Source organism: Zea mays, chromosome 2 (assembly GCF_902167145.1).
Source record: "Zea mays cultivar B73 chromosome 2, Zm-B73-REFERENCE-NAM-5.0, whole genome shotgun sequence".
In the NCBI taxonomy this organism is placed as follows: Eukaryota; Viridiplantae; Streptophyta; class Magnoliopsida; order Poales; family Poaceae; genus Zea; species Zea mays.
Window position 1 is genome coordinate 226,966,864 of NC_050097.1, and position 12,081 is coordinate 226,978,944.

The 12,081-nt window shown below is 46.1% G+C and overlaps 1 protein-coding gene across 1 annotated transcript; it reads right to left on the reverse strand.

Annotated features, from left to right (window-relative positions):
• LOC103647984 (transcriptional corepressor SEUSS) lies at positions 1-7,293 on the reverse strand. The gene is made up of 10 exons (XM_008672496.3): positions 6,755-7,293; positions 5,150-6,392; positions 4,943-5,062; positions 4,752-4,800; positions 4,463-4,677; positions 4,292-4,360; positions 4,085-4,179; positions 2,613-2,706; positions 2,309-2,378; positions 1-1,883 (listed from the first exon to the last, which is right to left on the reverse strand). Exons 2-10 carry the CDS (start codon positions 6,257-6,259, stop codon positions 958-960), a joined length of 2,748 nt encoding a protein of 915 aa, XP_008670718.1. The 5' UTR covers positions 6,260-6,392; positions 6,755-7,293; the 3' UTR covers positions 1-957.
• Between the last annotated feature and the right edge of the window lie 4,788 nt (positions 7,294-12,081).

A 12,081-nucleotide genomic window follows, 5' to 3' on the forward strand; every position in this document is an offset into this window, starting at 1 on the left:
TTTAACGTTATCGATTACCCCTTATGTTACCAATATGTGAACCACCAAATGGCACATATGTTCCTGAGAGCCATGGTAAATTACAGAGGATAAGGTACAAGTTATCCAGCAAGGGAAAAAAAAAGGCGAGGGACAACTCCTAATTCTTTCAGAGTATCTTTTCCCAAAGATAACTGAAGCAAGCAACAAGTGACGGGCACCCAGCTGGCAGCCAGTCCTGTAATTCTGGCTCTCCGTTCCACAGCATGTCAATGACGAAGGAAACACTAAATCTAAGGGCATGTACAGTGGAGAGACACCAAAACAGTTCTCCAAGCACAAGAGACAACTAAGAGACTCTATTATACAATGGAGTGTCTATAAATGTAGTCTACTAATAAATACAGAATTAAATGTATTTGTACAACAGCAGATTGATAGAACAGACGACAAATTCGTACAGTAGGAAGTGAGACGTCTATTACTACTTGGTTTACGAGCCAGAGGCGTCTCTTCACGGAGAGACGGCTCTAAGATTTTTTTGCAAATACACCCCTTAAACAGCTTAAGAGCCTCCACATTAAACACCACTGTACATGCCCTAAGAGCTAATATGGAATTCCCACACACACACCTGTTATACCATGCTACAACTACTTGAACCTTTTTTTCACAGCATTAAATGGGTGAAGAGTGGACAAAGGATGTGGCACATGGTGGAATTGCAACTCCCAGTAAAGAATCGGCAAAATGTTGTAAAACTCAGGGGAGTAGATCAAGAAGAGATTGGCAAACTGACAGTTACAGACTTTGCATGTACCAGCCGGGACGCACGCTATCGCTTATGGTACCCTTTCACGGCAGCATTAATGCGGAAGCCCAAAGGGGAGACTATGGCACCATAAATGCTCCACACGCGTTGCCAGCAAGGGCAGATGCACCGTCACACTGCACTCTTATGGTTTCTGGTCGCTCGCTCTATTGTGAGGGTTTCCAGTCATACTGCATGTTATTGAAGCTGTTCCCTGATCTAAATCCGCCCAGCAGCTGGCTTCCTATGTCATGCTGCTGCTGATGTTGCTGCTGGTGCTGTAGCTGACCCAGCTGCGATAGGTCGTGTGCACCGTGGTTCATTCCCATCCTTGCACCCATCGCCATCGGATTGTTCGCCATTGCCGTCCTCATCCCATGACCGAACCCGCTCATGGCGCCAAATCCCATTCCTCCTATCCCCGAGTTATTCGCGGCAGCATTGCCGAGTAAGCAGTTAACCCCATTAGCACCATGGGTTAGTCCGTTCGGTGTCTTCGTGTCATTCCCCGAGTGGCCAACACCATTCATCTGCGACGACATCAGGTCTTGCAAGATCTTCTGAACCGAGCTTTGCGAGTCACTTGGCTCGGCCTCCTGAGGCCGAGCAGCAGGTGGCTGCATCGGAGGTATGCTTGGTGATGTCGTTGGGGAGCTTAGTTGATTTGTATTTTGAGGAGCGGGCATCATGCTATTATTGGACGTTGTCGGTGCTGGGGAAGGGAAAGATGTAGGTGGGTTTGAGTGCAGCGAGCTTGTAGAGTTCACCTTCGGAATAGCCACATTGCCTCCACTATATGGACCACCGTTGTTGCTGCTCATTGCATGGTCTTGTCTAGAATTCATTGAATTTTGCAAGAGCCCAACAACTGATGGTGAAGGCGCAGATGTAGAAGGTGCACAACTGAGAGTAACATTTGATGTCACATCACCATTGGCAGAGGCAGAAGGCTGCACACCAGCCATAGGAGCAGAATTTTGACCACTCTGGTTTGAACTCTGGGGAATGGCCTGCTTCTCCTCAGTTTGCTGCTGCTGTGGTTGAAGAGTGCTGGCCCCTGAAGGTGTCCTCCGTGGCAAGTTATGCAGGCTATCTGAATAAACAGAAACAGTGAATGTTAAAAAAAGCAGAAAATCATATGATACAGCTAGAAATTACTCCATCCATCCAAAAATATAGGTCGTTTTGTTTTCTATGTACATAGCTTTTACTATGCACCAAGATATATGTTGTCTACATACATAGTGAAGAGCGCGTGTGAAATAAAAAAATTCCACCCATATTACATTAAGAAGACCTTCTCACACAGGTCGAGAAAAATCCTAAACCCCTGCTCCACCCATACACAGCGGCATGTGAAATACACCATAATGTGGCCAGGTACTGGTTCAGAATGGGACCAGGAAAGTTTGAAATCACTGACCTAAATAACTCCAGAATAGAACCCACACAACTATCCCATCAGACCAATAAAAGTATAGGATGACATTGTCCTAAAAAAATATCAAAATATCATACCAATGGGTCCAGATCCAGTCTGCCTGCTGTGATCAATCAAATCCTTCATACAGTTTACGACCTCGGCAATCTGGACGAACCAGCATTAAGATGGCAACAATATAAGTCAGCATCCTAAAATTAGCTCAATAAGATCAAATAAGCAACATGCAAAACAAAAGAAAATAGAAATCATCGTATGCAACAACAATTTATCAGAATCGTCTATGGACCAAATTCGAAATTTCACATAACAATGCAACATTAACTTCAATTGGATAAACTAAGAACAAGCGCAAATATAAACTGTTCTAGATAAGATTACCTGAAGGCAGCGAACATATCGTTTTGTGTATCCTAAATCATTTACTAAAGGAACCTCCAGTGCCTTGGCCAATTGACGGGCACATGCAACAAACCTAAAACACAAGATTAGATTAAGAGAATTTGTACAGACTCAAAAACTGTGATGACTTGGTGCAATCGAAAAGTCAGCAAGAGAAGTATGTATGCAATTTATAACCTACACTGAGAAGCATGGATATCCATAGTTATAATTGTTGAAGCAAAAGATAATGTGCCCAAATCAATTCAAAGCCAGATATCCACAGTGCACACATAAGCCAAATATTATAACAAATGTTTATTAGCATACAGTAACATATTTTCTGTTTAATGTAAATCCAAAAAAAGTTGTCATTTTAGGCTTGCCGTCAGTCAAACTATCTTAAGTTTGACAAGGTTTATATAGAAAAGATTGTTAACATCATGTAGTCATTCTATTCCAACAGATTAGTAAGGGCTATGCTAATTACTTCATAGTGTGTGTGTCTATATGGTATCAACTTAACTATGGAAGTTGACAATCATAAGAGTTATCAATGACACACTATATGGTGAGCCGTTTGATCTTGGGGTGGATTGAGAGTGCCTCATCCTATCTGAAGCCCTAATGAAGAGTGAGACTATTCTTGGAGCTGCTCCTACACCATAAAGTGGTGGGATGCTCATTGTAAACCAATGTCCCATCAATGCTTGGAAGGGCTGCACACTTTCAGCACGCATGCATTTACATACCTGGGCATTGGGTGGGTTGCTAACAGCCACCTAGGTATGATTTCTACATTATGAACAGCTACCTTTCTCTCTACAGCCACTTGACATTTTCAATTCTTTGCTAGTACCATAGTAGTCTAAAGCCACTACGAATGTTCCGTGTTATCGCCAGAAACAAAGATATTAGTATGACAGGACCAGGGAATTCGGCTATCTACTCTACCATTGGATATGGGGCATCTGGATGCATCGAAGTTCCACAACAATGATAACACTATTCTGATCCAGAATCTGGTGTAATGTTTAGACTTATGTTAATTTTTTGAAATATACTATATTATAATACTCCAAGATGAACATATAATTTCTGAGTGCAAGAATAACAATCACCAGCACCCGCCACAGCCAGTGACAATTGCCTCCCTAGCCCATTTGCTTCATGTCCTTGTGATCAAAGAGAAGGTGGAAGTTGTTTGAACACCCCAAACCTCACACTAATCTATCCTACAATCAAGCTAAATACAATCTGAATCAATTATTGCTTAGGTAGTTAGGCTAATGCATCTAGAACTACACAAAAATGAAGTTTAGAAATATGCCCACCCTTAAATTAGCATCTTTACCAGGGTAGATATTAAGTTTCAGGACCAAGATATGTGTGTCCGAAATGGTGAAAAAAATTTGATGGTAGCAAAGAATCGATGATGGAATGAAATATGCAGCATGGCAAACTCTACTTACGAGTTGCAATTATTCTGCATGTCCTGAGCTGACAAACTCGTCGAATTTTGTGTGGCGGCCTGGTACTTTTGTACAGCCGCGCCAAGATTACTAACCTACATAGAAACACCAGGGTGCCAAAGTATAAGAAAACCCTTTTCACCAAGGTCCAAAAATGCAAATACGAACTATGACCTGATCTGTCTATATTCTTGAAACACCTCTTACCTGCGGTATTATAGATCTCCGCGGAACAAGTTCTTCATGACGCCTAGCACAAAACTCCCAAGATGCAATCTTTAATAAAAATAAGATTTGAAAGAATTTTGTTTTAGCTCAAAAGGTACTAATTTGAAATAATGTAAACAAAACTAGAAAACTCAAACTGAACCACAATACCTTAAGGTCTGGATTAAAAACTATCCTTAGATGCCCCTCTCGTACAACACGCAATTGCTCAAAGACACTTTCTTGGATTGCTTTTGTGTAATCCAAAATAATCTGCCCAGACGTATTCTGGGACTCACGTGGCATGTCGATGTACAAAAGTTCTTCAAGTGTACCACTGGCATATTTAATTTGGCATAATCGCGGTAGTACCTCAACTGTTGTTTCTGTCAAAAGCAATGCATGATCAAAATAAAGCATGAGGCAATCAAGGAACAGCTCACCAAAGAGTGAAGCTTACCAAAACCCCGGCCAGGTTTCCGATTACAAATCTCACAGTGCCATACATCCTGAAAGAGAAGAGCTGTATGAAAAAAAATCTAAAACTACTTCAAAGGCAAAACTTTTAGATGATAAACCATTCCCAAGTTCAATAATCAAGATTCATTTTTCCTGAAAAAAAAAGATTACATGGCAACATGCAAACTAGACCTGAGGGAAAACTCCAGTAGTTTGACGACCACTTCCATAAAGCGAGACACACCACCTCTTTTTAGCGTTTGGAGCAAAATACTCATTGACAAAGTTTCTCCAGTATTCAATGTTGTTATCCTGCATCAGAGCAACAGGTAAGATATGCTATGTTGTTAGTACCTGGTCTTCGGAACACAAAAGTGCTCTATCAATAAAAAAACTTACTTGTGGTCTGTTTTGTTGATGATACATGTAATGAGTCAATCTCTTTGCACAGGTTCCTGGCTCATAAGGAGACGACTTTCCTGGAGTTCTCATGTTTAGACTCTGTTGACGAAGTAACTGCTGCTGCTGTTGATGCTGCTGCTGTTGCTGCAACTGGTTTCTCTGCAAAGGTAAGTTCTTTAGAATCTGTTGTTGCTGCTGCTGTTGCATATGCAGAAGCCGTTGCTGCTGCAAGAGGGTCAGTTGAGCAGCTGTGGCAGCTTGAGGGTTTGCAATTGCATTTGGTCCACCTATTGATACAAGCTCCGGACAATTTCGAATCTGTTTTGTCAGCTGCAACAAATGTTGTTGTTGTTGCTGCTGCTGCAGGAATGCTGATGAATCAGAAGTCTGTTGCTCCATCTTGACTGAACTTAAACTTCTCATCATCTGGGCTTGCAGCTGCTGTGGCTCAAGTTTCACACCACTAGCACTTCGCATCATCTGGTCAGGTTGTGCCATCTGCTGCTCTGGTTTGATGCTAATCATGCTTCCTCCATTCTCTAACTTGACTGTAGCCTGTGGCTGCTGGAGCTGCTGCGAGTGTTGTGGTGGCAACTGTTGCTGGTTGTAAGACATTGGTAGCTGCTGTTGCATATCCTGCATGGCATCCATCTGCTGCTGCTGCTGCTGCGAAGTCGCCTGCAGATTATCTGATCCCATCTGATTGCCCAAATTGACCTGTGAAGAAGACGGGAATGATAGAGGATCCGACCCTTCCGCGCTAATGAAATCGCTGGCACCATCCAGCCCAGCTCTCTGCTGGAGTGTACTCATCTGCATCCCAACAGCCTGCATTGACCCTGGACCTGGCATAGGGCCACCATTCCCGAATGGCGGCCGGTTCAGCAGAGAGGCACCTCCCAGAAGACCGTTGCCACCAAACTGTGTGCGTGGGGAGACAAGGGAAGAGAAGGGCGACTGTGAAGAAAGCATGCCACCACCACCTCCGCCCATACCCGGCTGACCACCGCCACTGAGCAGGGAAGAACTCGTCCGGAGTAGCGACGGGGCAGCGCCGCCCACTGGCTGCCCGTGCCCCATCGGGTTCGGCGGACCCGACGGCATCATCTTGGTCGTCCACCACTCGCACCAACCACTAGAAGATCGCGCGCGGCATGTACTCACCTGGGCATCGTTTCACCCCACCCCCAAGCACGCCCGCGAGATCCGCGGGAATCTAGAAGGGACGGGGGAGCATCCCCTGCGAACATGTAGAGATTGCGAGTTAGTGACGCGAATGTGGGATCTGCGCCATTACCCCCCACCGCGCAAAACTGCATGGGGCCAGCTGGGACGAACAGCACGAAGCAGCAGCGAGACAAGAGCGGACTTGTCCTCCCCCAAACTCAACCCACGACCAAGCAAAGCAACAGCCACGAAATCCAGGCTTGAACTCCCCCGAGCACCAGAAACCAACCAAATTGCGGGCACTCCGAGGCTCCGAGCACACCAGCAACCCCCGAGGCGGCAAATTAAGCGGCAGCCCCCGACTCACACGCCGTCCCGGCGTCCCCACCACGCGACAGAGCGCCGCAGCAGCTGCTCCACTGCTAACACACTCACCTCCGCGGCGCCGGCCCGTTCCACGTCGCGCCGAAGCTCGAATCCGGCGATTCGAGCGGCGCGGCCGGGCGCGCACCTGGCCGAGACAGACGAGGGGTGCTGCAGGGCGCCCGCCTCAGCGGCTCCAGCGCCGGCTAGGGTTTAGGCCGCCGGACACGCGAGCCGACCTCGGCGGCGGCACAGCGACAGGGCACCAACAGCAGCTGCTGCACCACCGGCACCGGCAACGCCACCGCAGCCAAAAGAATCCGTTGGCCTGGTTTTGTTATCTCGCGATGGGATTTGGTTTGGTGCGCGCTGTCACTCTGTGTGGGGGAGGGAGGAAAGCGAAGAGGAGGGGGAGGCGCCGAAGGCCCGAAGCGCCGAGAGGAGAGAGGAAGACGAGAGGGAGAGAGATGATGATGGGAGAAAACGCAGCGACTTTGTCCCTGCGGACGTCAGAATTCCATTGGATTTGATTAAGAGCGGCGGCCGCCGACCCGTAGGACACCCGTACCCGCCACTGCCGCGTGGGACAGGAGGCTGCCGGGACCCGCGTGGCAGAGGGTTCGATTAGGAACCTCGATTTCTTTTTCGTTTTCCCCGGGTTGTTACTATTAGTTTATTCCTGTGGTGCCGGGGTCGCAAAAAGGAAGTCAGACCCTCACGCTGGTATGGCAATTGGCGAAGGTATGGTAGTAGGACTGTAGGAGGGGTGCTCTGCTCTCCTTCCCCGACAAGGGGGTCTTTACCAGGTAGTAGTGTAGTACTCTTTATTACCGGTAGGGACGTATACGACGGATATTATATTAGTTAAGTATAATTATAGTACTCCCTCCGTTTCTTTTTATTAGTCGCTGGATAGTGCAATTTTTGCACTATCCAGCGACTAATAAAAAGAAATGGAGGGAGTATTTAAATTTTAGATTTAGCAAGTTCTTAAATAACATAGAAAGCAAAAAAAACTTATATGCTTCAACATCTTTTCACATATTACTTTCTAAGAGCAACTCCAATAGTTATGTAAATTTTAGCTCTCTAAATCACATATTTAAGAAGTTGCTAAATGGCTTTTGGAGTAAAAAATGTGAGTTCTCCAATAGTTCTCTAAATATATGTTCTAATTTTGTTTTGTATCTATCCACATAAAAAATAAGTCACAAAAACTACATAATGCAGTTAACATTTTTGTTTAGGGAGTTGTTAAATGGTTGCCAAATGTAGAGAGAAAATGAGGTTAGATGACAAGTTGTTGAATTTAGAAAGTTCATTTAGAGAACTGTTGGAGAATAGTTTAATGTTAACTACCTAAATTATTGATTAGGAAGTCTTTTAGAGAACTATTGGAGTTGCTCTAAATAGGTCAAAACTTGTCATATCACGCGATTAAGTGGGACCACTCAATATTTCCTTTTTGTTTTGGTCTCACTTCTACAACTCGATCTCAAAATTATGACTTCGTTAGCGGCTACGGATTCAACCGGGTGAGATGTATTAGCTTTTTTATTTACTGTTGCAATTGTTTATTCGTTTATTCTCGACTTGTGCATGTGAGTATGTTGTATTGTTGATTGTTTAATCTCTAGCTAACTCACTGCCGCAATCGTGCATCGTCGGTGTTCGGTTTCACAACAAAATATATGTCTCCATTGAGGAGTCTCTAAGAACCAGGTCCTTTTCAACCCTTTCCTTACTCAAGTAATTATTAAGATCAAACTTGAGTTCCTTTCTTCTTTTCTCAAGTCTAAGACCAAGTCTCGCAAGACACTCCACATGTCGGAGGCTTTTGATCACTTTCCAACTCTACGGGAGCCTAGCTCCAAAGCACAATGATCACAACACACTGTGGTCTCAGCTCAAACACAAGTGCTCTATCACTTATCACTCAATTGGTTGCTCTCTCTAAACACACTACTCAATATGTTGCACTTGGATCACTTAGAGGTGTTGAAGATGTTGCTCTAGCTTGTGGGAGTTATTGTTATGCTCTTAGATATTGAATGCACTATGAAAGGACGTGGACGCCTAAGAGAGTGGGTGAATTAGAACTACTATCTCGATCGCTAATCTAAGCCTCTAATTACTTCTTCTTACACAATACCTATGTGGATAACCAAACAAGAATGTGCACTAAGGTTTTGTCTAAATGATGATATCTCTATCGCAAAAGGAGTTTTGCAACCTAAGTTACAATCCTACCAACTAGCCTATATTACAAACTAAGAATGGTAAAGATGCAGAAGTTAAAAGAGAGGGCAAACTCCTGTTGACACGCTGGTATTTTTATGAGGTATCTAGAACCGCGCAAGGTTCTAACTAATCCTCGCTGGTGCCCCTATGCAAAGGTCAGCCCACGCGAGGGCCAAGCACCTCAGATAGGTAACTCCATTGAGAGTCGCAGGCCTTCCTCACATGCAAGTGGTCCTCCGCTTTTGGCTCCTCTTGGACGTTCCATGTCGTATTCACTATCGAGCTTCTAGCCGAAATGTTGCAGGCTCGTTCCCTTTGGTATATGGTGGCAGCCACACCACAAACGCAGCTGGTGTGGTCTCACAAGACTTCGTCTCACTCAGTACAAGTTACAACGGCTCGCACAAGAGCCAAGGGGTTTGAGGGTGTCTAACTTCACTCAATCAACTAGGACTAAACCTAGGGCAAGTGCTACAAAGCGTCTTAACTAATCTAAGAACTTCACAAAGCACCTACACTAAACACCGAGTGGTTCTATTAAGCACTTGAGTGTATGGAGCAATGGAGATGTGTCAAAACACTCTAGCTATGTTTCTTGAGCTCCCACATCTTCAAATGGCAAGTTAGGTAGGTATATATAGAGCCCCAAGCCCAATATAGTCATTAGAAGAAAGAAGCCTCTCTACATCGCACCAGACATGGTCTAGTACCCTCCACGTCAATTAGTCGTTGGTCATCTAACTGATTCATTACAGTGCCTCAGAGGACTGGTGCACACCAGCCCGGTTCGGTGACCCTGCCATGTTAGAGACCCGTTGGAACTAGCTGCTGTCGACCGGTTCGGAGGCCTTGTCGGGCTGTGTCCTCCATGTCGGTCTTATCGGGCTGTGTCCTGCTGCGGAGGCCTGATCCATGTCCCGCTGCATTGAGGGGTCTCCTTAGGCTTTCGCTGAGACTTGACTTTTCTTTGGTGGAGCTCTTCCGATCGGGCATACTTTTCAAAAAGCCGGTAGAACTCCTGCAGGTTAGTTGGTGGATCCCTTATGTGGTGGTTGTACAAGACGCCTGCCCGAAGGCCACTGATTGCATAGTTGATGGTTATATGGTCATCAGCCGAAGGCAGCTGTGATTTCAACAGGAGAAACTTTTTGTAATATTCTCGAATACTTTCCTTCTCTTGCTGCCTACAAAGCGAGAGTTCTGCCAGGGCGTCTGTCTTGAGTCTGTAACCTTGAAAGTTTAGTAGAAATTTGTCGCGAAGTGTCTTCCATGAATCAATTGATAATGGTGGCAGTCTTGAATACCATGTGAGAGCTGGGCCCTCGAGGGCTATGATGAATGACTTGGCCATGGTGGCGTCGTCCCCCAGATGATGCGATTGCGACCTCATAACTCATGATGTACTGAGTTGGGTCTGCACTGTCGTTTTACTTTGGGTAAGTGCCTGCTCTGAAATTTTGCGGCCAAGGGGAGGCCTGAAGCTATGGTGCAAGAGGGCTTCATATTCATCAAGGTAATTTAATCCTTGGAAGGCAGCTGATGAGAAGGCTGGTATGTGGGGGTGACGAGGGTTTACATTGAGTGTGGGGTCCTGCTGCTGGTGGTAGGGGTCCTCGCCTTGCATTTCTGTGATTTGCTGCTCCAGCTCTTAGCTTTCTACTCTTCTTCTAGGATCATATGCCTGACTTTAGCCTACATGTTGATGCGCTGGTGCTTGGCCACGAGTATCTCCTTCTGTTTTTGCAGGTGATTGTTTTTAATGCGAAGTGCTCGTAACTTTAGCTAGTCTTCAGCTAAGATGCCTAGGACCTCGTCGTCCTCGATGATATCATCAACCTATGTGGGGTGAAACCTAGCGGGGGTTCCGAGGGAGACCCTCAGAACTGCACGTGCGAACGATGCCTTCGGGGGTGGGTGGGTTCTCTATTCAAGGGTGCTTGCTGTTGGCTGCTCCATCATTTTCGGGTGCCTCTTGGGGAACGTTGTCGGTGAGGGCTGCCTTGTCTTTCTTCTTGGCGAGGGCCACCTTCGCCGCGTCGTCCAGAGAGGTGATGGCCTTGGAAGTTGCTTTCTTGGGGGCCATCGCGGGATTGCTTTGTTGGAGCACGAACGGTGGGCGACAAATGTTGGTACTGATTGACACATGGTCAAGCAGGCCTAAGCACTCGAAAAAGAGGGCATTGTTGGTCACTTGTTCTCAAATGCTATAAGAACAAGGCAACACAAATGTTAATGGTTAAAGGCCTTCGTCCTTCGAAGCATTATCTCCCTTAGGATATAATGATCTTTGGACGAAGGTCATGAAAGACAAACCTTCATCATCTCAATATGTAATAATAGAAAGCAAGAATATATGGGACATATAAAGAACATGAATAACCATATCAAATCATTAGATCATCTACCTTCTCATTATATGATCATGGACAAATATTGATGATATTGAGTTACATTTGTACCTTCGGCTTGATAGAAGGTAAAAATCCAAGAGTGACGTGCGAGTGATTACAAGTCAGCGCGAACAGTACAGGGGTATTGTTCATCTATTTATAGGCACGAAACCTAGCTCTTGTAAGTGGTTGAGAAGTGGAAAACTTGGATGCAATGAATGGTGGGGTGGTTGGGGTATTTATAGCCCCAACCACCAAACATGACCGTTGGTGGAGGCTGTCTGTCGTATGGTGCACCGGACAGTCCGGTGCACACCGGACATGTCCGGTGCGCCAGCCACGTCACCAATGCCGTTGGATTCCGACCGTTGGAGCTTCTGTCTTCTGGGCCCGCCTGGATGTCCGGTGCACACCGGACATGTACTGTTCAATGTCCGGTGCGCCAGTATGGGCGTGCCTGACTTCTGCGCGCTTCTGGCGCGCATTGAATGCGCCTGCAGGTGACCGTTGGCGCGAAGTAGCCGTTGCTCTGCTGGTTCACCGGACAGTCCGGTGTACATCGGACAGTCCGGTGTACACCGGACAGTCCGGTGTACACCGGACAGTCCGGTGAATTATAGCGGAGCAGCCGCTGCGTTTTCCCGAGGCTGACGAGTTCCAGAGGCCGCTCTTCCTTGGAGCACCGGACACTGTTCAGTGTACACCGGACAGTCCGGTGAATTATAGCGGAGTGCCTCTGGAAATTCCCGAAGGTGGCAAGTTTGAGTT

Bases quoted from the DNA above. Each gene is read 5' to 3' on its own strand.
- LOC103647984 (XM_008672496.3), bottom strand. From the start codon at position 6,259: ATGATGCCGTCGGGTCCGCCGAACCCGATGGGGCACGGGCAGCCAGTG. The intron at 4,180-4,291 runs GTAAGAGGTGTT...GTTTCTATGTAG, and splicing joins GGAGATCTATAATACCGCAG to GTTAGTAATCTTGGCGCGGC. The intron at 2,379-2,612 runs GTAATCTTATCT...TGGTTCGTCCAG, and splicing joins GATATGTTCGCTGCCTTCAG to ATTGCCGAGGTCGTAAACTG.